We start from the raw sequence: 24,381 nt of genomic DNA, 5'->3' as shown, positions 1-24,381 counted from the left end.
ACTTTGCTCAACATTTTGATATACTGCACATTCATATTTTTCAAGACCATTCGTGTATTATGGGCTCTTAAAAATGAATGTGGCTACACAGACAATACTATAACACTGTTACACTACATTTTTACATTGGAAATGTGAAAACATGCAAGCTTGATCCAAGAAGGACATTTCTTAAGTATTTCTTTACAAACAGGATATAGTGTTACGCTTACAAATATGCAAAAATAAATATTCATCAAATGTACAACAATGATATATTCCCTGATCAGGATTTTCAGATCAGTAAGATTGCCTTCCTTGTCTCCTGTAGGGCTTCACACAATCATGAATGTCAATATACAATACCATTTCCAGCGAAAGACAAATTTTTAAAAAGAATACCTGTTCTACCCTTTCTCCATGGAGGCAAACTGGCACAACCTTGGACTTCAGGCTTTTTAGTTTAGTGATACCCAGACAAATTAAAATTACAATAAAATTTGCTTATCACTTAACAAAGCTACTAGAAACATACAAAACAATAAAAATAAACTATATTTCGTGTCAAAATTCTTACTTACATTTACTATGTGAAATAAAGACTTGGTATCATCTTCCCTACAACTAAGTAGTTTCTCCATAAGTAGATTCATGCAATCGCACACAGCCTTGCGAACGTTACTGCCATCGGGCAGGGTAACACATCCATTGTCCACACCAACTGTGTGGGTGAAGGGCTCCACAGACACACAACTCTCCAACCTGCAAGTACAGATGGAAAATGATGTGATCTCCATTAAAAGTCCAAAGTTTTTTTCAAATGAGTGGAAGTTCTTACAAAATTGCTCAATTCACTTAATTGCTTGAAGAACACAATGAATGACTTCCTTCTCTTTATTGGCCACAGTGGCTCAGTCGGTAACGCGTCTGACTACCATGCTAAAGGTCCCGGGTTCGATCCCCGGCCGCTACAAATCATGGAACTTTTCTAATGTTGGAAGCGGCCCCGCCGCACACCCAGCATCAAATGACATGGGTTCCTGGGGGGAAACCCTGGGGGGTAAAAGTAGTCAGGGGCATGATGCTGATCATATCACCCTCACTCACGTCCGAATCAGAAAGTGTGGGGCGTTACCCCCACACCCCCTATATGCCTTCATGGCATGCTGCTAAGCACAGGGGAGCACTTTACCTTTTACCTTCTCTTTACCACACCAACATGAAGTGGAAAAACATGAAAAAATCATGCACGCACGCACGCACACGCGCACACACACACACACACACACACACACACACACCCACACCCACACCCACACACACACACACACACAAAAGCACAGCAGGAAACTAGTCAAGGGTCAAAATTACTGACTTAACATGTCAAAATAACAAAAGAATAACGAAAAACTGATAAACTTAATAACTGTCTATTGATCAGTTAGTATTTTAAAAAAAAGCTGGACTTCAATAATAAAAAAAATTATCTGGTATCCAACATCTCCATACCCAGTCATGGAGTCATATTTTAAACAAATATTTTTATAAAGAAAAGACAGTTTTCATTTAGTACGAACAAAAATCATGATTAATGAAATATAAACAAAGATAACTTAGTAATATATCATGGCCATTAACAGTAGGAAGCAGAGGTTACTCTAGCCCTTAAACCACAATATATACATTTTTTCAGCAATTACAGTGTCAATGAAAAAATAAACGTCTTTAATAAGAAAGAATAAACTTTATTATCCATGTAGTCATGAGTGAAGAATGCCTAAAAGTGGCATAACCACATTTTGAGGTGTGAATAAAATGTTTTGACTGATTTTGAAAGCTTATGTTATGTACATTTCAGATCCGATTGATGCCACTCTGTCAACCTTGAGCAATTTGACTAATTCAGATGGCATCCAATATGGTTGACCTTCCAGTTAATGATCTATATATCAGTAACCAAAGGTCGTAAAGAGTAAATCTTTTTTTAGTCTTGATCCTCATTAGATGGACTACGAAAAAGATTCTGTTTAGTTTTTCGCTAATTTCAGTAGTTTTACCGTAAATTAAAAAATAATCCTTAAAATATGTAATTTTTCTAGCATGTTTTGAAGTTTTGCCTTGTAACTTTTGAATAAATTAAATGACAGGAAATTGTTTTGAATAAAAGTGGTAGCCCAATTCATACCCTTTACAACAATATAAGACTTAATGTATTTGAATGAAACATACACTATAAAATATGTCCCAAAATGGAGGATAGTGCCAAAAAAGTGCATGTTTATCACAGGCCGGCAGCTGTCCCGAAGAATTATTGACTTTTTGATAAAAGCAAGAAACTTGGTAGGATTCATTGTTCTATCCTTAAAGATATTTTTAATTTAGTAGACAATCTACATTTGGCCGCCATCTTGAAAATAATCTGCCATATTGGATATTTTTTTGTTATTTCATATACAGTATATCAGGAATGGTGTCCCCTATAAATGTCCGTTTTTCTCAGAAATGTACCAAATAGTGTAAACTTTAATAATAAATCAATAAATCCATTTTTGAAAAATAAGAAATAGAAGTTTTGCAGAAAACCTACAAAACATTTTATTAGAATAACTGCGAGTTGAATGTCTTAATAGTTTTCGAACTAAACAATGGTATTTCCTATTTTTTTAAGATTACGAAGTGTTTGTTAGAAGTCTTTAGATGAACTGAACCCCTATTTTTTTTTAGATTTATAAATTTACCTTAAATAACATTTTAAAAGAAATAAAATTTACAAACAAGTCAACATAATTTCTGAAAAAAGGAGTCATTGAAATTTATACAGTATTAAATTTGCTGTATTATTTGAAAGAAAAAACAAATCTTTATTGTAATTCATGATACAAAACTAGTGAAAATTGTCTACCGAAATCTTTTGATATGAACCACTCTTTCGATCATTTTCCTTCTTTGATCAGTTCTTCATATCCATCACATTTAGGTAATGAACAGGGTGTCCACATGAGACACCCCTGATTTTAAATTACAATTGTAAGGAAACTCTTTGACATAGAGCTTTGAAATAATGTGCAATGAAATAAGCTCATCACAAAATGAAGTAAAATTCTTATTTTTATGGTAATTTGGATGAAAGAAAAGATAAGGAAAAGAAAATAATAATTAATATGTATTACTGGCAAATCATATGACATATATGGAGTGTGCAAATGCCTTAATGGAAGAAATCTTGTGCTGCTAACTGCTAGTTTGAGGGTCCTGAATGTGCCTCCTATAAATGTTGCGTTAGTCATGGAAAAAGTATACGTATATTTTGAAGATTTTTTTGGAAAAATACAGAGGAAATGAGCATAAAAATGTACAGGGTGTTTGAAAAAGAACTCCCTAGTTTTAAGTATAAATTTAATAGGGAAAGTAATGAAAACTTACATCAATGAGTACATATCATGAAAGAGGACTCCTTCAAGTTTTGTTCAATGTTAGTACACCTCAACGTGGGATCCATTTGTTGCCCTGCACACGTCGAGACGATATTCCACTTCTTGCCACGTATTCACCAACATTTCAGATGTAACCGCAGCGACGATTCTTTCCCGTAAATGATTAATGTCTCTGATCCTAGCACTGTACACAACATTTTTTATGTGGCCCCAAAAGAAAAAGTCCAGTGGGGTTAAGTCTGGACTTTGTGGTGGCCAAGGTATTGGGCCAGCCCTGCCTATCCACCTTCCTGGAAAGCGAGTGTTAAGAACCGCACGCACCTGTTTACTGTAATGACTTGGGGCGTCATCTTGTTGGAAAATCACAAGCCCCTTTTCCGCCTCAATATCGTCCATTTGGGGAAAGACGTACTCTGTCAACATGTCATGGTAAACGTCACAATTTATTGTTTTTTCTACAAAAATGAAAGGACCAACCACACGATCTTCCATCAAACCACACCAGACATTAAGTTTGGGAGAGTCACGTTAATGCTGAATAACTTCATGTGGATGCTCTGCCCCCCCAAATTCTACAATTATGACGATTAACTGTTCCACTGACATGAAATGTAGCCTTGTCAGAAAAGAGAATGTTTGGTATAAAATTGTCATCATCATCAATTCTGTGTAGAAAGTCAACAGCAAACTCATACATTTGGATTTTATCAGTAGGTTTCACTTCATGTAACAGTTGCAATTTGTAGGCGCGCAACTTTAGTCTTTTACGAACAACATCATACACTGTACCTTTAGGCACTCCTAATTGTAGACTACATCTGGCCAATGACTTCTTCGGGCTCCGAACACACGAAACACGGATCTGTTCAACAACATTTTCGGAAGTTCTCAGTCTACCTGGTGATTTACCTTTTAAAACACTACCGGTTTCCTTGAAAGTCTTTAGCCAATGAGGGATAGTTTTTGCTGTAGGTGGTTCACCACCATACTGACATCTTAAAATTACGTTGCACTGTTATAACTGACTCAGTTTTCACAAACCAAATAACACACTGCGCTTTCTGTTGCGGAGTACACATTGTTGCCGAGTTGCTCTGCACTACACAAACGCCAGAATTGAACTGAGGGAACAAAGGAAAAAACACAGCACTGGTGCCATCTCAAGGTCAAGCAGACCTACCAACTGCAAGGGTGCCAAACTTGGAGATTTGATGAATCAAACACCACAAACTAGAATACTGTATGTCACTTTGTACAGATTCTAGGACACATTAAAACTAGGGAGTTCTTTTTCAAACACGCTGTATAAAAGTTTCAAGGGCATGTCCCACAATTTTCACTTCGTAATGTAATGTTCTGTGACACCAAGAAAAGCAGTGTCATTCTGGCGGATTTCGAGGATGCACGTCCTGTTACATGGGATGTGTATCAGCGGTATTTGTAATAGAAAGTAACTTCCTGAGCACTGCAAATCCACAAAGTAATTTTGATCTCGCTTTCTGCTATTACAGAATAAATAAGGTGGTTAAAGAGTGGAAGATTTGGGATGCTAAACACACTGGAGGGCGTGGGAGGAGGTGGCTTTGGTTGCTGACTTATTGTTTTACACAAGGTCCTCTTGGTACACATAGCAACAGGTGACTGACTCATTGAATAGGAAGTGCTCGAAAAATATTCTTCAGAGCTAGGTGCCAGCTATGAAAATCAGGCGCCAGGAAACCACCTACTAGCAATTGTGCATACTATAAGAAGTTGAGCATCATCACATTCAAAACATCGCTAAATCATGTGAGAAAGTGGGAAATGCGGGGTTGGGGGACAAAGAGTAAGAAATTGTTTCTGATTCTATGGAATGTACACAACGTTGATAAAAGAATCATTTGCTAACTTACGCTGTACTGCAATTTGAACTTAAGAGTCTTCAAAATTTCATACATGCAAACTTAAAAAACAGCAATATTACAGCAAAAGATCACAGTCGCCAGGCTGAAATTTTTAGTCGCCATGGCAACCGGGATTTTTCGAGCCCTGTGAATAGATATGATGTCATTCACTCTTGATCCACATAGCAACAGATTTACGATCTACAACTAAGAAAACCTTTTCTTGAACCTGGATTGTATGTACTGTGCATTATATACGAGATATAATTGTTTTGTCATTTTTCCCTATCAAAAACCAGGGTAGGCATTATACATGTGGAAATACGGTAATTGTCGTACACAATTGAAATTGGTTTTATTTTCTTTCTTAAAGACAGGGCTTTTAGCGAAGGTAAAATTTATACATTGTGCCTCTCAATAATTATTGTTAAGGAAAAAGAAGATATCTGAAATTTAAAAAAATGGCATATGACACGGCATGCCTAATAGTATCTACCAAGCACAACTCAAATTGCAAATGAAAGTGGCAAGTTCCAACAGATACTTACTACAGTAGATTTCTACTTGAAAATAATTCAAAACAAGGATCCCTTTTCCAGAGTATTTAATATGCTATTTCCACTGTAACTACTGGTAATAATCAGCAGAGCAAACTGAAGTATAATATGTCCAGAACAAATTTTTAATTTCTTGCTTGTCCTTTTTATTTTCCTCTGTTCAAAAACTTTCCATGACTTTTCCAGGATTTCCAGACTGACGGACACCCTGCTTGTGCTTCCACTGGGTATTAAACCCTTGATTGCAAGGTGAACATCCTACCGCTATGCCATCAACAAGGTCCTCAATTACATTAAAAATAATAATAAAAATTACAAGATATCAACTTACAGTTTTATGGCTGATTCTTCCCACAGTGGTAGCAATGATCCACAACCAAACAAATTCAAGATAATCGTTAAGCTGCATTGGAGTTCTTCCCTGCAAATAAAAAAAGGTTCTTCACTTTAACTCTTGACCCAAACACTTGTAAATATAAGGTTTGTAAATAGAAATATTACACGTACGAGTGGAACCAAGAAACAAGGTTCCTCCGTGTTACAATATGTATTCATTTAACTTGATAGAAGCAAATATAACTATCATGACAGACATTGCCATACAGATTAGATGTTGACATTGCAATAAAAATGCACAAGAACTCTACAAGACTATAAATTAGGGGTGGGGCAGATCAATCAGTACTCAGCCTATATAGGTATAATTACCTACAATTTTACTGATCCGATATATCTATAAATAACCTGAAATTTAGTGGTTAATTCCTATGCCCTAGTTTTGTAAAGTAAATGTTGAAGTATGCAATTTCCATTTCAAAGCAAACCATACTGAAGTCACTAGGTAATATAAGTAATAAGGAAAGTTACTGAAATATTCAGGTCATTCAAGGAACAACTGCAATTTCAATATACTCTTCCAAACCTTCAGGTACAAACTCAATTGAATTTTTTTGAAACAAAGAAGCAAACTTACTTTGTTAATGTCTCTTCATCACGAACAAACCTCATAATGCGGTCAATTTCAGGTGGCAAGTATCTGGACACAATTTTCTGCACGCAAGCAACCTCATCACAATTCGGAACATGCCACCGGAGCTGCAACTTATGTACATTTCCTGGCTTCCCCCAATCCTGCGAATAAAATAATGTGCTCTTCAAGTTTTGAAAATGATATAGAAACATATTACTTTTGATAAAATTTAACTTGTAAGATGAATTTGATTAATAAAGGAATAAAAAAGTTATATGACTTCTGACTTGAAGGTTATGTACCATATGCCTTAAATCTTTGTACAATAGTTATCCACATTCTTACAGCTTTCTTTCTTTGCACTTGAGCCAAAGGTAAAAGATGGATTTTCCTTTGTTGAATTTTTGGAGACAGAAATATGACTTAAATGCACTATAAATGAGAAAATGTAGATAAGAAACCTCAAAAATGATAAAAATGCATTAAAAAGAAAGAGTTTTTCTAATTCTAACTGAAAAGAAATGGACTACATTTATCCTCAAAATGTTTTTATTAATATAAAGTAAAATTATAACAGAGGCAATTAGGTCAGAAATATTACCATTTCCCCACAATACCAATACAGTGGAATCTCGATTTTACGTTTTTCAGGGGCCTGTAAATAAAAAAACGTTAAATGCGGGAAACGTAAAAAGCTGGAAAGCATAAGGGAGGGGTGAAACTCAAGTGTCAGTAAGAAATGACTTCACGATCAACTTTTAGAGGGTATATTGTGTCAAAAATAACTCAACAATGGTAAAGAACTATGGTTATGAATTTCTAAGGGAAAAAAAGCAAGACCTGCTGTAAAAATCAGTTGCGGATTAACGTGACCCACTTTTGAGAGTAGGGAAGGTAGGTGACTGCTTCTATCGGCCGCCTATTAGGTTTAATTTATGCTTCTGACTGTGTGGGATCTTCATTTACTCTGTAAACTGGCAATTCGTTGCTAGTTTAGAAGTAGCGGGTAATTGGTGGGGTGGTGATCATTTATAGTTGGACGTCAAGTATCTTTATGTACTGTAATCAAAGTGTCCTGGATTCAGTTCACAGTGGAGACATGTAGAATATTTCAGATCCCACTTTAGGCTGCAAATGTGTCCAGTCCCGATCAGCCCAACAGCATAAAGTGAACTGAAAACAAGCTTTGTCAAACTTACACATTTTTATTTTTAGACGTCACAATAGGGGGTTTGTTATCAGTGACAAGCCCAGGATTTTTGAAAGGGCAGGGGAGGGTGGTTACGTATACTTTTTTTTAACAGTCAGCCCTCAGTTTGAATCTTTTTCTGCCTTTGACGTTCTTGTTTTTTTTGTTTTTTTTAGAAATACTAGGCAAAAGAGGGGTTATGCCCCCCCCCCACCCATCAAACACTCTCCTGGGCATGCCACAGATTGTTATTTACGTTGGATTTAGCAGTGCTGTGGAGGGCAAACACCCCTTCCACCAATAGTTTTCCCGTAAATAACTTTTTTTGTCTCCCCCTCCACATTTAATATTTTGCGATTCATTTTCAGCACGTGATGGTTCCCAAGAAAAGTATCGAGTATATTATTATTAGCATCGTGTTTCGTAATCTTCAAAACAACCTTGTGAGGCAAGATTGAAAACAATGCTGTTTTTCTTCCATTTATGATGGATGGATGAGTCATTGTTCTGGAGCCACGAGAAAACACTGGCACCGGCTGCCAGCTGCTCGCTGCCTGCACACACCACTCCGACCGGCGATAACGGGAGGAGGGAAATGAAGACAAACAGGTGGTGCGGCTGCGCAAATACATTTGTTGAACAAAAGTCTTATCAGAAGTGTGCTCAGTCATTCCTGGTCAAGTTGCAGAAAGAAAGGGGGGGGGGGGATCACTGCTACTAACATACGAACATTATTTCCGATGCAGATATAGGCATTAAAAAAAGAGAGAGAGAGAGAGAGAGAGAAATTGACTGAATCGTGCACACCAACGGCGGATTAATGAGCTCATGCTGGGGAAAATGTGATCAGCACCACGCTCTGGCTGCCTTTAACCCCCCCCCCCTTTCTTCGATATGGGTTAATTTGGAGGTGATATGATCAGCACCTTGCTTGGGTAGCCTTTACTAGGGATGGACGATACCGGAAATTTGATATCGCAATATATTGTCAAGAAATTATCATCACAGACGATATGATTCGTTATTTTTTCCCATATCCTGATATCAGCAATATATCGGCTCCACGATATATATCATCATCTATCGTGATATATATTGCTAAAATATTGTGACGATATATTGCTGACATGATATATATCACTAAAATATTGACAATATATTGCCAATAATCGTGACAATATATCACCGACATGATATACATTGCCAAAATATTGTGACGTTATATCGCAGACATGATATATATATCGCCAAAATATCGTGACAATATATTGTCTAGTTGATATCGCCTGCATGATATTTTTTTCAATATCGTGATATATCGTCTGGACGATATATCGCCCAACACTAGCCTTTAACCATCAGGGTTGTCCCAAGGTACCCATTTATTTGAGGCTAGGTGAGTCAGCTTAGATCACCCACCCCGGGAATCGAAACTGGGTTTCCAGTGTGGCAGTCAGACGCCCTACCAACTAGGCGACACGGCTCCCCAGCGAATGAGAAAAAGGAAATAAATATATGCTTTTTTGGCCCAAATAAGCATTTTAATGGTATTCAGATGTGCACTAAATGTTACTGCTCCCAGAGAATATTGCCATACCCCTTATTTATCCACTAATTTTTCCCCGACTCCGTCACTGTACAACACGCGAGTCACATAATCTGCATGAAAGAAACCGTTCTCTGCCCCACGCAGAATAATACATGTGTCCGAATGTTGCCCCTCCCCCAATTCCCCCAAACTGATTTGACAAGAATAATTTTCCGTCAGGGAGTAAAAAATCGCTCATCTGCCCATAGGAAAAAATGATCACTTGAGTCAGCTTCATTCTGATAACCAAAATACAGCATTCGTGAAAAAAACTTCGGATTAAAAATAATTTACAGTGAAATATAGACTTGATCTAATTGTATTTCCTGAGGAATCTAAACAGTGTGGCAACAGTGTGCTTGTTGTCTGATCCTGATGTAGAGGAATCGACCCATTGTATCTTTACGGGGAATGTAAGAAGTGCTGTTTTACCTTCCTGTCAGCCAAGGAAGGTGGGACAAATGCAAGTTGTGCCCTGCCTCCCCCCTCCACTGAACCATGCCTCTTCACTCCCTCCTCTCACATGAAAGCCTAACATCTGGAAGGTCAAGGTCGCGTTTGTGAATGAAACAGTTGTGAAAGCAAGGGGGGAAAGCAAGGGGGGAAAGCAAGGGGGGAAAGCAAGGGGGGAAAGCAAGGGGGGAAAGCAAGGGGGGAAAGCAAGGGGGGAAAGCAAGGGGAAATAAGGGAAAGCAAGGGGAAATAAGGGAAAAGCAAGGGGAAATAAGGGAAAAGCACGGGAAATAAGGGAAAAGCAAGGGGAAATAAGGGAAAAGCAAGGGGAAATAAGGGAAAGCAAGGGGAAATAAGGGGAAATAAGGGAAAGCAAGGGGAAATAAGGGAAAGCAAGGGGAAAGCAAGTGGAAAGCAAGGGAAATAAGGGAAAGCAAGGGAAATAAGAGAAAGCAAGGGAAATAAGGGATATAAATAAGGGAGAAGTCGCCTGGTCAACAGAACAAGTTTCTGCCAAATTTTAAGACATCGTTACGGCTCGGAAAACGTATAACGCGGGAAACGGAAGTTAGCACGAATGTAACATTGGGGTGAATGTCCTTTAACTTAACAAGGCCTTTTGCCGGGGACTGACTGGATGAACGTATTAAGCGGGAAAACGTATACAGAAGGTTGTTCGCTTTATATCCGACCATTTTTGAGGGGTACTCACCTTAAGAGATACCGTGCCGCCACCACCGATCATGTTCTTTTGGACCCCCAGCATTGTGGACTATCGCTCGGCATCGCAGTTTCCATTGCAGCAAGCTCTGGCGCAGGAGAGGCATGGGAATTCTGTCCCACTCCTCCCTGCAAGCTTTCCATAGACCATCCAATGTGCGCAGGCGGAGATGTTGAAGATGACATTTCAACAGTGCAAATGCGCAAAAATCCATTGGACTAGCATCTGGGCTTTTCACAGGAATGTCTTTAAACAGAATGACACAAATTCCTAATTCCTCTGCCATTTCCTGGTAAAAACGTAGTGATGTTCTGGCGGTATGACTCAAAGCCTTGTCCATATGGATCATCACCTGGTTCACGTCCATTCCATACAATTGTGGGATGTCTCTCCGATAGATAGGTGTCGGAATGGAGTCTTGGAAGTATCTGGCACTCACCTTCACATTTTTGTCCACCTTGCGTATCATCAACTTACCCTCATATCCGAATCCCGTCACAACCATAAAGCCACGAGGGAAAGTTTTCCTGCACTGACAAACAAAGTTGCTGCGCCCCTTGCCGTCAATGTCACGGTATGTGATCACCCGCATGTGATCACCCGAATGTGACCACCAGCAGTGAGATGGACATATGATTCATCCATTGTGACAAATTTCTTCCATTTGGAACCCGCCAGGTACTTTTCATAGTTTCCTGCAGTTCGTCTTACGTTCGGCAACGTTACGCACTTCAACCTGAGGTGCTTGCAAATTGTTTTGTTCACAGTGACAGTGTGAGGTGAAATCTGTGGGCCATATCACGTTGAGTCAGGGGATTTTCTTGGCACGCCAATCGACGGATCCCCCTTCACACTACGGGTGACACTTTGCTTGCAGCCCTTCTCCTGGTGATTTTCGTGGGTAAATGTTTCGCAAGGAGGGCCTGTTGTGTGTAACGGGCCACAATAGCTTTCGCAGTAGTCACCCCAAGTGTTCAACACATTCTCCTGACACTGTTTCACAATGCGTACGTATGAAAACTTAGCATGGAAAAGGGCCATTACATAACCCTCCCAATACCAGTTGACTTTTGGCACCATTTGATAACATTCACTACCAACACTCACGCACCTACAAGGTCAGACACAACACTGCTCCCGCCAGCAGACCCATAGTTCCAGCATGATACGCCAGGTGGCAGCACCGAATCGAAAATGGTTGGATATAAAGCGAATTAACTCTGTAATGCAGGAACGTATTAAGCAGGAAAACTTATAATGCAGGAACGTATTAAGCGGGAAAATGTATAATGCAGGAACGTATTAAGCGGGAAAATGTATAATGCAGGAACGTATTAAGCAGGAAAACGTATAATGCGGGAACGTAAAATCGGGGTTTCACTGTAAAGCTAGTATTTTTACTAAGTCATGCTCTTGTGCTCAGTATTAACCAGCATTTGCAAAGAATTTCAAACAGATTTTATTGTATATAATTTACGTGTAACATTACTACCTAAAACATATTTTACTAGTTTTATTTGTGCTGAATTGAGGATTAGTTTCAATATTATATTCAATGATATTTGCAACACATTATCAGAGTATATCTAAATTATATTCCAACAGATTTCTGCCATTTCTTGAATAAATATATAAAACTGCACACTTACCCTTATTGGCAAATATTCACTAATTGGTCGTTCAAATCCCTGAGAAGAACTACGATATTCAGTAGGAGCAACTACTGTAAGCCCAATAAGCATATGACGGAGCATGTTGCTTGCAAGGAGATAGCCTTCCTTGCATGCTAGGTGCAGAGTGCGATCCAATATTTCAAGCAACTGAGGCACATGTGGTAATAAGTAATCACCTTGGCAATCAACAATCTGGAAGAACATTTTAACAAGTACATGTACAGGCAACAGCATTGTAATAAGTGAAATAGTGCATATTGTTATTCAACAAAATACAACAGATTAGTTATGACTACCATAAAAATGTGTACCATCACCCCATATCACACCTTTAATCTCCTTTCTATACCAACACAATGTATTCTATATTGACTTCCACAACATGTATATCATCTATATATTGATCACATAAAATTTACACAAAGATTATGTAATGTGCACTTGATGTATACTACATTCTTGGGCATTAGCCACGAAACAAAAGTAACAGAAGGTCAGAGAAGAATAGTTCCATAGATTATAGAGAGTTGGTACTTTTCTCATGCTCGACACATGGAGTTAGAAATAGAACTAGCTTTCCTCCACATAAAGGTTAAGCATGAAGGAAGTTGCTGATGACTTAGCATTTGATTGAGTCTAGGGGAGGGCCTGGGCCATGAAATCACTCTTAGTAATCATGATCAGCCAATCCAGATATCACTAAAGATACCATCTCTCCTTTAAGTAAAAGTATCAAAACAAACCCACCCTAACCTTACGAGGTCATCTTCCTGACTGCTAAAAAGCCACAAGGCATGATTAATAAGTAATTTGAAAGGCAATTTGAGTGTCTAGGCAAACTGAAGGAAAGGTTAATACAAAACTACAAGTAGTAAGGATTTCAGGCACAGGGATTGTGTGAGTAGCACTGTTTGCACTGTTACCAAGATGGCTGCCCATCTTGAGAAAAGTTGCAGTTCAAAGTAGTAGCATGGAATCTCCATCATTCCAGAACTTAGTGTAAGAGAATAGGTTAATAACTCAAAATCTGATTGAATATTACACACACACTTCTTGTAATATAATTAAGCCTTGTTTCCATATTTAAAAACACTAAGTTGTGGACCAAGCCAGTTTATTAAGATAAAAACACTTAACAGGTAATGTTTCAACCCTTACAGGAAGGGAGAATGCACTATTTTAAGTATAGCCAGCAAGAAGAAAGAAGAAAAGAGAGAGGAAGAAGAGGAAGGGGTTATCTACGAGGTGAAGTGCAGAGGATGTGAAAGTGTATATATAGGGGAAACGAAGAAGAGACTTAAAGACAGGTTAAAGCAACATATGGATAATGTGAGATTGAAGAGAGACAGGAATGCCATATTCAAACACACTAGAGAAACAGGACATGAAGTTGAATGGGATTCGGCTAGGCGAATAGGAAAAGAGAAGAGAGAACTAGTGAGAAAATGGAAGGAGGCCAAAAAAATAGAAAAGAAAGGAGAAGACATCATGAATTGGAATGGAGGACTCAAGATAAACAAGGAATGGAAGAGTGTGTTAGATAAAGTTGAAAGGATGAAGAAAAGGAATGAACAAAAAAGAAGTATGAACAAGGAAGAAAAAAGAGAAAAGAAGAAGACCAGAGGAGGAGGTATTCATCCATAACCAAAAAGGCAGGAGGGGTGGGGGAGTGGTAAGCAGGTGGTTCTAGACTCTTGCTAATCTTGACCTGTCAATCACCTGTCAGTGTAGTAGACCCATTAGTCAACAACTGTCAGGAGGTGATATGTTTAATTCCTTTGGAGAAATCTTCCTAGATAAGGCCTGTCAACTTCATTTGTTGTTGTGTGGCTAGTGACCCTCTTATGTGTATGTAATTTTTCTGTGTGTAGTATATTTCATCATTTTAGTTTTGTTCTTCCTCTGAGGAAGACCCTGACACAGGGTCGAAACGTTACCTGTTAAGTGTTTTTATCTTAATAAACTGCCTTGATCAGCAACTTAGTGTTTTTACACACTTCTTGTATGAATCTTAAGTGTGTGCCATTGAACTAACAATGGGTAATAGCCTCCAAACAAAATGCTTGTCTTTCCTGAGTTGCATTTCAATTGAAAGTATTACTGACTAAAGAAAAACTAAATATGCTGACCAAGGCAGTAATTTATTTTATTAAAAACATAAACTAAACGTAACGTTTCAACCTTCTAGCAAGGTCTTCTTCAGACTCTGTATCAAGTACAAAAGTAACAGGATACAAAAACAGGGCATTATATATACACAAACATTACTACCTCCAGACTATTTAGAAAGTTGTTTGGAACTTTCTAGCAGGTGACTTTCACTTGCCAACTTTACTTTCACCTAAAAGGCTAAACACAATTACTTCCATATAGAATGTGGTTGGACTTTTAATCTCACGCTCTTTTCCCTTCATTTTTCTTCCTTCTCCTCTCCTCTTTCTCTCTTGTCCTTTCCACTCTTTCTAACATCTTCTTCCATTCTTTGTTTAACTTCAGTCCCCCATTCCAGTTCATTGTGTCTTCTTCACCTTTCTTCTCTATTTCCTTTAATTAGAAGAAGAACAGCAGCCATACTGAAGAAAGAAATGGGAAAACAAGGAAAAGTAGATAATTTGAGTCAAAAAGAAAGGGAAGGGATGAAGGAAATCAAGAAAAGAAATGATGTGGTGATAGAGCAGGCAGATAAAGGAGGAGCAATTGTGGTGATGGAAAGAGAATGGTACGAGAGGAAGTTTGAAGACCTAAAAGAAAATGGATATGAGGAGATTTGTGGAACAGGAGAAGAACAAACTATAAGAGAAAGAATCATAAAAGACTGTAGGAGGAGAGGATTCAAGAAATGCATAAAGGAGACAGGAAGACTACCAAGTTTGAAAGGCTTTCCAAAGATACACAAAGAGGAGATAAAGTTAAGACCAGTAATGAACTGCAGAAACAATATTTTGGAACCCTTAGAAAAGAAATTAAAGAAAGTTATTGACGTGTTAGTAACACAGCAAGAAAGCAGAGAAGTTAAGAACAGTGAACAAGTAGTAGACCTCATAAAAGGACTTAAGTTAAATGAGATGAAGACGACAATGTTTAGCTTAGACGTGAAAAGTATGTTCCTGAGCATCAAGAGGGGACACGTTTTGGACATTATTAAAAAGAGAATGGGACAAGAAATTATAGGAGAATGTGATAGTGAAAGGATAGTGAAGGCGCTGGAAACCATTTGGAATAACGGTTACAGTATAATGGGAGATAAAATAATGTTAATGAGTGAAGGACTAAATATAGGTTCCAGTCTAAGCCCAGCATTGGCTGAATTGGTTATGAATGAATGGGAAAAGAAAGTGATAGAAAAAGGAGGTGACAAAATAATTCTGTTTTGCAGATATGTGGACGATTGTTTTGGCATATGGAAGGGAACGAAGAGGCAGCTTGATATTTTTGCCAAAGAAATACAAGATGAAGAAAGAGGGATATTATTGGAACTTGAAATAGAAGAAGAAGGCAAGTTAAGCTACCTTGATATATTGATGAAAAGGAAGAGAGGAGAAGAAATTGAAACCGCTTGGCATCAGAAGAAGTGTGCAGCAGGGGTATTCTGCCACAAAATAAGTGATGTAAGTGAGGTGACAAAAGGAAATTTTATAAAGAATATGGAGGACAGAATCAAGAAAATATGCATGCAAGAATGTGAAAAAGAAGGCAAAATAAATAGCCTATGGAAACAGCTGGAAAAGAATGGCTATGAGAAGCAGGATAGACTGGACATAAACAGAAGAAGGAAGAAAACAGGCAGGGAAGAATTGGAAGAGAAAGAAAAAGAGGAGGAGAAAGAAAAAGAGAGAAGGTTTGGAATAAGGAGTATGGGGAAGACTACAGAAAAGATATGCAAAGTGCTTAAGAAAGCGGGAATTAAAACTTACAGGAAGGGAGGGAGAAGCATCTTAGGAATAGCGAGGAATGCAAACGAAAAAGAGGAAAACAGAGAAGAGGAAGAGGAAGAGGAAGGGATTATCTACGAAGTAAAATGTAAAGAATGTCAGAGTGTGTACATAGGAGAAACGAAAAAAAGGCTGAAAGACAGGTTGAAACAACATAGGGATGATGTACGACTTAAGAGAGAGAGAAATGCAATATTTAAACACACGAGAGAAACAGGACATGACATAGAGTGGGATGAGGCTAAGCGGATAGGAAGGGAGAAGAGAATGCTAGTGAGAAAATGGAAGGAAGCCAAGGAAATAGAGAAGAAAGGTGAAGAAGACACAATGAACTGGAATGGGGGACTGAAGTTAAACAAAGAATGGAAGAAGATGTTAGAAAGAGTGGAAAGGACAAGAGAGAAAGAGGAGAGGAGAAGGAAGAAAAAATGAAGGGAAAAGAGCGTGAGATTAAAAGTCCAACCACATTCTATATGGAAGTAATTGTGTTTAGCCTTTTAGGTGAAAGTAAAGTTGGCAAGTGAAAGTCACCTGCTAGAAAGTTCCAAACAACTTTCTAAATAGTCTGGAGGTAGTAATGTTTGTGTATATATAATGCCCTGTTTTTGTATCCTGTTACTTTTGTACTTGATACAGAGTCTGAAGAAGACCTTGCTAGAAGGTTGAAACGTTACGTTTAGTTTATGTTTTTAATAAAATAAATTACTGCCTTGGTCAGCATATTTAGTTTTTCATAATCATGGAAACAAGGCTTAATGATGTTATTACTGACTCAAGTGAACATTTACAATATTTTGACCCGTAACTCTCCATGAAGTATACTACAACAGACTGAACGATTATATAGGATCCGGCAATATACATCTACCATTTTAATATATTTACCATAGATAGTAACAAAATACAGATAATGCAAAACAAGATTGTGGTAACTGATAAACAACATAATGCCATTTCTAACCCAATAACACAATACTGTTAACTTTGTCTTATTCTCTGAAAATCACATCAACTGCCCACCTCTGTATTGTGTGTTGTTCTGGTTCCAATGTTAAATTGCCGTCAAAATTTAACTGCACAGCTACCATATAATAAAATATCTCCCTACCACAAAATCAATGTGTTCAGGGGTCCAACACTCCATTGCTACAGACATGACTTCCCTCGTGCTCTTAACTAGCATGCTGGGTTTCATCTCTACTGCTAGGCTGTAGGGAATACCAACCTTTGAAAGTGTTAGAAGTATATTGCCAAACCCTGTATAAGGGTGAGTCAGTGGAAAACGGCCACCTCGTATATCTCGACATGTCAAAGCAGCGGGCGGCTCCACGAAACTCCTGCCACTGGAAAGGGTTCTGCTGTCGCCTGGTAGATGGTAGTCACGTTGCAGGCTTGTGTGAAGCAGTGCGAGTGTGAACCGTGTGAAGTGCAAACGTGCAGGAACTTGCTGTCCGGCATATACATATCATGGAGGCCAGTAAGGAAGAGCAGCGACAAGTCGTGTGTTTCCTCGTGTCGGAAGGCAATAGTACACCAGACATTCACTATCGAATGACAGCAGTGTATGGGGAACATTGTTTTTATATCTGTTGTGGGTGAAGGAGTGGAGTCGGAGGTTTGACGAATGAAGAATGTAACTGCAGGACAATCCACGATCTGTCATTGTCGCAAATGATGACCTCATCCAACGTGTTTTATTGATTTATTTTACTTCGCTTCTTGTGCCACTTTTGGCAAACTTGCGAAGATGGGGATGAGTGATGATATGATGAAATTAATGAATGGACACTCACAAACATCCACGCCAAGTCCAGGATTCCAAACTAATATCCCTGGCGTCATAGCACGATGTGCTAACCACGGGCTGGCTCTCATTCAACGTGTGAATGACATCATTCAACAGGATCGATGGTGTACAGTGAAGCATGTTGCACAAACCACAGGAGCAAGTCACAGCATGGTGTTTAACATCATGAAACACCACCTCCAGTATCAGAAGGTGTGCACACAGTGAGTTCCCCACAACCTGACCACAGAGCATACGCTGTTTCGTATGGGAATGCACTAGAAATGCTCCTCCGATATAACCAGGAAGGCAATGATTTCCTCTGTCGAATTGTCGGGGGGGACCAAGCTGTGTGCCATCTGTATAAACTGGAAACCAAGCAGCAAAGCCAGCAGTGGAAGCAACCCACTTGCGACCACTGAAGAAATTGAGTTCCTGCGGTCATGTGATCCTCTTGTTCTTCGACCACAAGGGGCCCCTGCTTATCAAATTTGGTGAGAAAAGTGCAACCATTACTGGTGTGTGGTATACAGAAACTTTGACGTGCCTGAGTCAGGCCATCAAATTCAAGAGACCAGGTTTCCTGTCATCCTGGGTGGTGGTGTTGCATGATAATGCATATCCGCATACGACCAATGTTGTCCAGGACCTGTTACACAGATTTCGGTGGGAAACACTCAAGCACCCATCTTATAACCTGGACATGTCTCCGTGTGATTATGCCATCTTTGGTGAGCTGAAAGGGGACTGTGTGGTTGCTGGTTCAACTCAGACGCTGAGGTGAAGAATGCAGTGATGGATTGGTTGTTGCAGCAACTGCCCACCTTCTGCAGGGCTGCTGCCATTGACCTACTGCCAGGACGGTGGGACAAATGCCTCAACGCCTACGGGAATTACTTTCAAGGTAAGCACACAGTTTCATAGTTATACAAGGTGGCCTGTTTCCACTGACTGACCCTTATGTATATTATTGAAAAAGAAGTACAAATTGTAGCTCAACCAGTAATTGAACCTGGATCCTACAACCACAGTTGAGAAATTATGGATAAAAAGGTTTTCTATTTGTTGGATAAAATATGAATATAAAACATATAAAACACATAAAATAAAACTCTTGTAATACATAAAACCTTATAAACCTGCAGAATTTAAGATGCTGCCTCAAAAATCTATAACAATCCAGATAAACATTATTTGCACTTTAATACTATTTACAGCGGAACTTCAACAATACGTTGGAGCGAAGATGAAAAACTTACAGAAAATTTTTATAACATTTTGCTCTATTGGGATCATGACAACTGAATGTAATGTGAGAAAATGTAAAATCTGGGAATGTAAAATTTAGTTAACTACCATATATTTTAAAAAAACAAGAAAGATGGATCTAGTTTACAGACACAATGCAGGTGATGTTTACAATGCTAATTAAGTCTTTTCCCTCAACTTGTTTCTCATTGTCACCTTTTCATACTATGGGAATGAGAGACCCGGTAAGAGATAATTCAGGTACTCACGTTTTTCGTGAAGCTATTTTAGGTAATTTTCTATTAATTTTAGTACCACTGCCACCATTCTCGTTGGAATTCGTAGTGTCGTTGCTTGTCGCGTTTCTGCTGATTCTTCCTAAATCGCTGCTAGGTGTGCTGTTGTCACCTGTATGTCTGTGTATGCGTCGTCTGCTGTTCACCGGTGTTAATTGCTGCAGTAAGGGAAGCCAGGCATGGTGTGCCTGACCACTATCTATGATGAGTTCATGGTTGTAGTGCATGATGGTGTGCGTTTCTTTGATTTTTGTGTCTATGAGAGAGTGTGCATTGTATTTGACACGTACTTTTTCGATTTTATGTTTGTATAATTTGATATGTTTTGCAAGTCCAGTGGTGGGTTGGGCCATTTTTGCATTTGATAGGTGCTGCTGAATTCTCTCACTGATGGGCCTGCCGATGTAATGAGCCTTGCACTCGCATTCAGCATCATAAGACACCTCGATTGTTGAGGGGGGGGGGGAGAGAGGAAGTATCGTTTATGTTTGTTTAGTTGGTCAGCTATTTTGGAGGTTGGTTTGTGTGCTATTTGGATGTTGTAGGGGCAGAGGGGTTTGGTAAGCGGTGGTAGGAGTGGCGATTTAGGAAGAAACAGCACAAACTTGCCAAGCAACGACACAACGAATTCCAACGAGGATGGTGGCATTGGCTACCGAAATTAATAAAAATTTACCTACAATAGCTTCGCGGAAAACGTGAGTATCTGAATTATTGTCACCTTGTTGGCACAAAACCAGTTTTCTATACTGATTAAATTACCTGGCCAACAATTCCGATATCTGAAATACCAAGCCAACATATTTTTAAAAGTAGCTACAATTGGCCATTATATTATATATCCAATATTTTTTTCCAACACTGACCATAATTTAGCCACAACAAGGTATGAACACAAATATGTTTGAATCAAGCAAATGGCTAGTAGAGCAGTCTTTATACCATACCTCTGACAGCAGCAGTAAATTAAACAGAAGCTCATTATCCAGATTTTCCTCCTTCAAAATCTCTTCAGAGTCTGTTAATGAAAGAATAACTCTGCATATCTGAGGAAGGAGCAACTGCAGGGTCTCCTTGGGGTTTACCTGTGAGGAAAAAAAAAACAACAACTTTTATGTACATAATCTAAATAAACTTAACTGACACTGCAAAAGTTCTCACATTTTAGAAGAGTAGACAAATAAAACTGAAAGGAAACAGTAATCATTTGCCACACAAAATGAAAATCACAGTATTGCATAGCCATACTGCATGTTCACTTTTGAAACAAAACTCACATACCACATACTAAATTACACTATGAAAAACAGTCTCTCTTCCTAAGTAGTGATTATTGCAGTTATTCATGTTATTGACAGTGAACAAATATTTCTTTGCTGAATCATAGTTTCTGTTTCAGCAAAGGTATATTTGTGCACAATGAGAAAATTCATCAGATAAATTTTAATATCAGTTTCCATACAAACAAGTAACAGGGAAGCAAAATGGAGTATTGTTTCAACAATATCCATGGATACGAAGTGCATACGGTTGGTACTCACTCACACTTTTGGGTTTAACAATAGCATTAGCTTTCAGTGGGAATTGTTACAAGCCAGAACAGGGTGGTCACTCCAGAACTATAAAATGCAAGTACAATTCCTGGTTTTCAAGACAAACTTTCCAAAAATTCAAGGATACAAGCAGATGTTTTCTCTATGTCAAGCTTATGTATTACCACCTATCACCACCCACACACATAAATATTAACAATTTAAAAAGGGTTTGTGTGATTCCAATATATCAGATTCAAAATAAGTAAAGTGTTCCCTTGTGCTTAGCACCACGCCATGAAGGCGTATAGGGGGTGTGGGGGTAACGCCCCACACTTTCTTGATCCGGTCGTGAGTGGGGGTGATGTGATCAGCATCACGCCCCTGACTGCCTTTACCCCCCAGGTACCCATGTTATTCGACGCTGGGTAGGCGCCGGGGCCGCTTCCACCGTTAGAAAAGTTCCCTGATTTGAACCGGCCGGGGATCGAACCCGGGACCTTTAGTATGGTAGTCAGACGCTTTACCGACTGAGCCACCGCGGCCGTCAGATTCAAAATACATCTACAAATACAAGTCACAAATGTTACAGGATATAATAATCTATGAAAATTTTGTTAATTGTGTACGAATTTCAAACAAATCTACAAAAAACTGTTAATTGTACAAGAATTTCAAACTCAAATTTAACTAATCAACTTCAAGATATCTTATCTTGCAATAATCTTGTCTGTCAGATAGATTGTTCTGCAAAGGACACTAACAAAGTAAATGGATTGAGAGAATTCTGCAGAATTCACACACAATTCTCAGGGCCAATAATTCATGCAGAATTCCCAGAATTCAAAGGATTCCCAGTGAGTAGCCACCCTGCAGAAGAATCCATAACTGTACCAGACACAGTTAGCAGACTGAAGAATCAAAATTTTCCAGACCAAGTCATTAGAGAAATTTGTGTATTTACACATTCTTGTCAGAAGGGCACTACATTTCAGTTATACACTACACTTAGAATTTTACTTAACAAAGTTAAACATAGTAACGAGAGAGGCCTCCCCGATGGTGCAGTGGTAGCATCGTCGCCTTGTAATCAAGGGGTTCCGGGTTCGATACCAGGTAGAGGTTCGGATCCCAATTTAAAACTATAGGTCTAGTCCTGATTAGCCTTACTGGGCATAAAGTGAACTTAAAACACCAACTCAACCAACCAACCATATGACGAAAGTGAAATGCAGACGGTGTGACTAGATATCGAGAAGACTATTCACTTGATCTATCTCACTTCCTAATCAATCACTTTGATAAATGTCCTCGGCTAAATCTGAAGTCCTGACTGGCACAGCATTATACATATATACCTGTCAGAATTCAAACTAAGTGTTAGCACAGTAGGAAGCTACGGTTCTATGATGAAAAGGAAATTTCAGCTTACATATGCTGATGAATAGCGTTGTTGCTCAAACAATTACAAATATTTTTAATTAAATTATATTGATAAAAAACAAGAAATAACAAAAGTTACAACAGCATCAACTTATGCACTTGAACATTTATAACATATAAATGTTATTTATAAGAAGAAAATATTTCTTTACTATCTCCTTTTGAGATAGAGTAAGTCTTTTGTTTTTATAATTTAGCATGCATCCATTCTACTGAGTATACTCAATATGCTAATTTCTTCATCCAGGTTTTCTACAATCCTGATCTTCAGTTTTCAAAACTCAGCATCTGGCTAAATCACATCCAAATGTAGAACATATGTGTGTCACTTTATGTAACTTTCCTCAAAAGATTCATTTAAGGAATTGTAGCATTTATAAGCTTGCTTGTTAAGGAAGATGAAAGCAGATACCTATTAACTGCTTCAAATTCAACATGTCATATTTTATCCATATGAGTGCCATTCCACAACTTTCCAATCTTTTGAAAGATTATATCATAATCAAAGTTCATTCAAGATTCATAAAAGACTTCTATATAGCTTAAGCATCCAATTTATTATAAAATTGCCAAGTTTAATGCTTTAAAAGCAACAATAATTGTACAAATATATATCCATCCCATATTCCTATATCTGTACTTATCTTTGTTCCCTTTTGAGATTCCTTCCCAAAGTCACAGACAACTAGTATCAAAGTAACTAGTTCAAGCCTGATTTTTTAGTATGTGTTATCTTCAATTGTTTTTGTTTTATATTTTTGTCAATAAGTGCTTAACAGCTTGAATGTTTGTGTAGTAAATGTACATATTTGTTCTGTTACAGCTATTTTACAATGTATATCACAATATACTTATCTAATGATTACAATTACCATTTTTTGAATGTTGATACAAAATACCAAGAATGACATCATATTATACATTGAACAATTTTAAAGAATTGACCTTTGTATATAAACCTTGATGCCAATGCAAATGTACACAATTTCAATAAATTTAATTATAAATTTGAATGTATCGTATCTTTCTTGTCTGAAAGAACACATATAATTGAAGATATTTGTTTTTCATATTGTCAGTCAAAAATAACTGTTAGAATATGAATTCAAAATATTGCACAATTTGATAATTTTGTCATGATATACAAATTGGCTTATTTAAACATCATATTTAATGAAATTAGTTTAAATAGTAATTTCAGACATTTAATTGCATTATATGAATAAATTTTGAGCAATCATATGACTAAATTATTATAACTATTGCACAAATGTGGAACTCTGAACTTAGCCTAACCATTTTCAAATGTTATGACAATGTATTAATTTTATTGTCATAACGATAATAACGAGAAGGAAAACTGAATGGAATTGGACTGTTGAGATAATTCCTTTGTTGTAGAAAAATCATAACAATTATAGCACAAATAATACATAATAGATAAAATTTAAAAATACATGTATTAATCCTAATATCAACAAAATACAACAAGAAAGTGATAAATGCCAATAACCATTACTGTAGTAGATTTTTAGTTCAACACAGGACCAGTTTTCCTAGAGTATTTAATATACAATATCTACTGCAGCTGCTGTTAATATTCCACATATCAAATGTAATATTTGTCCACAACAAATTCCTTGCTTGTCCTTTTTTTTTTTTTTTGTAAGATCCTACTTTCAGCGCACTTCCACAAA

General features: G+C 37.9%; 1 protein-coding gene across 1 annotated transcript in view; it reads right to left on the bottom strand.

Annotated features, from left to right (window-relative positions):
* LOC145985601 (proteasome activator complex subunit 4B-like) overlaps positions 1–24,381 on the bottom strand; it is a 158,754-nt gene that overhangs the window by 88,536 nt on the left and 45,837 nt on the right. Inside the window, exons 12-16 of the mRNA XM_083119672.1 lie at positions 20,657–20,794; positions 12,424–12,639; positions 6,827–6,984; positions 6,185–6,274; positions 561–741 (exon numbers count right to left, since the gene is read on the bottom strand). Of these exons, the coding sequence (XP_082975798.1) occupies positions 561–741; positions 6,185–6,274; positions 6,827–6,984; positions 12,424–12,639; positions 20,657–20,794 (783 nt within the window). The remainder of the gene's footprint in view (positions 1–560; positions 742–6,184; positions 6,275–6,826; positions 6,985–12,423; positions 12,640–20,656; positions 20,795–24,381) is intronic.

This window comes from Lepisma saccharinum, chromosome 3, assembly GCF_977018435.1.
Source record: "Lepisma saccharinum chromosome 3, izLepSacc3.1, whole genome shotgun sequence".
Lineage (NCBI taxonomy): Eukaryota > Metazoa > Arthropoda > Insecta > Zygentoma > Lepismatidae > Lepisma > Lepisma saccharinum.
This window is presented reverse-complemented; position numbering and strand designations above follow the sequence as displayed.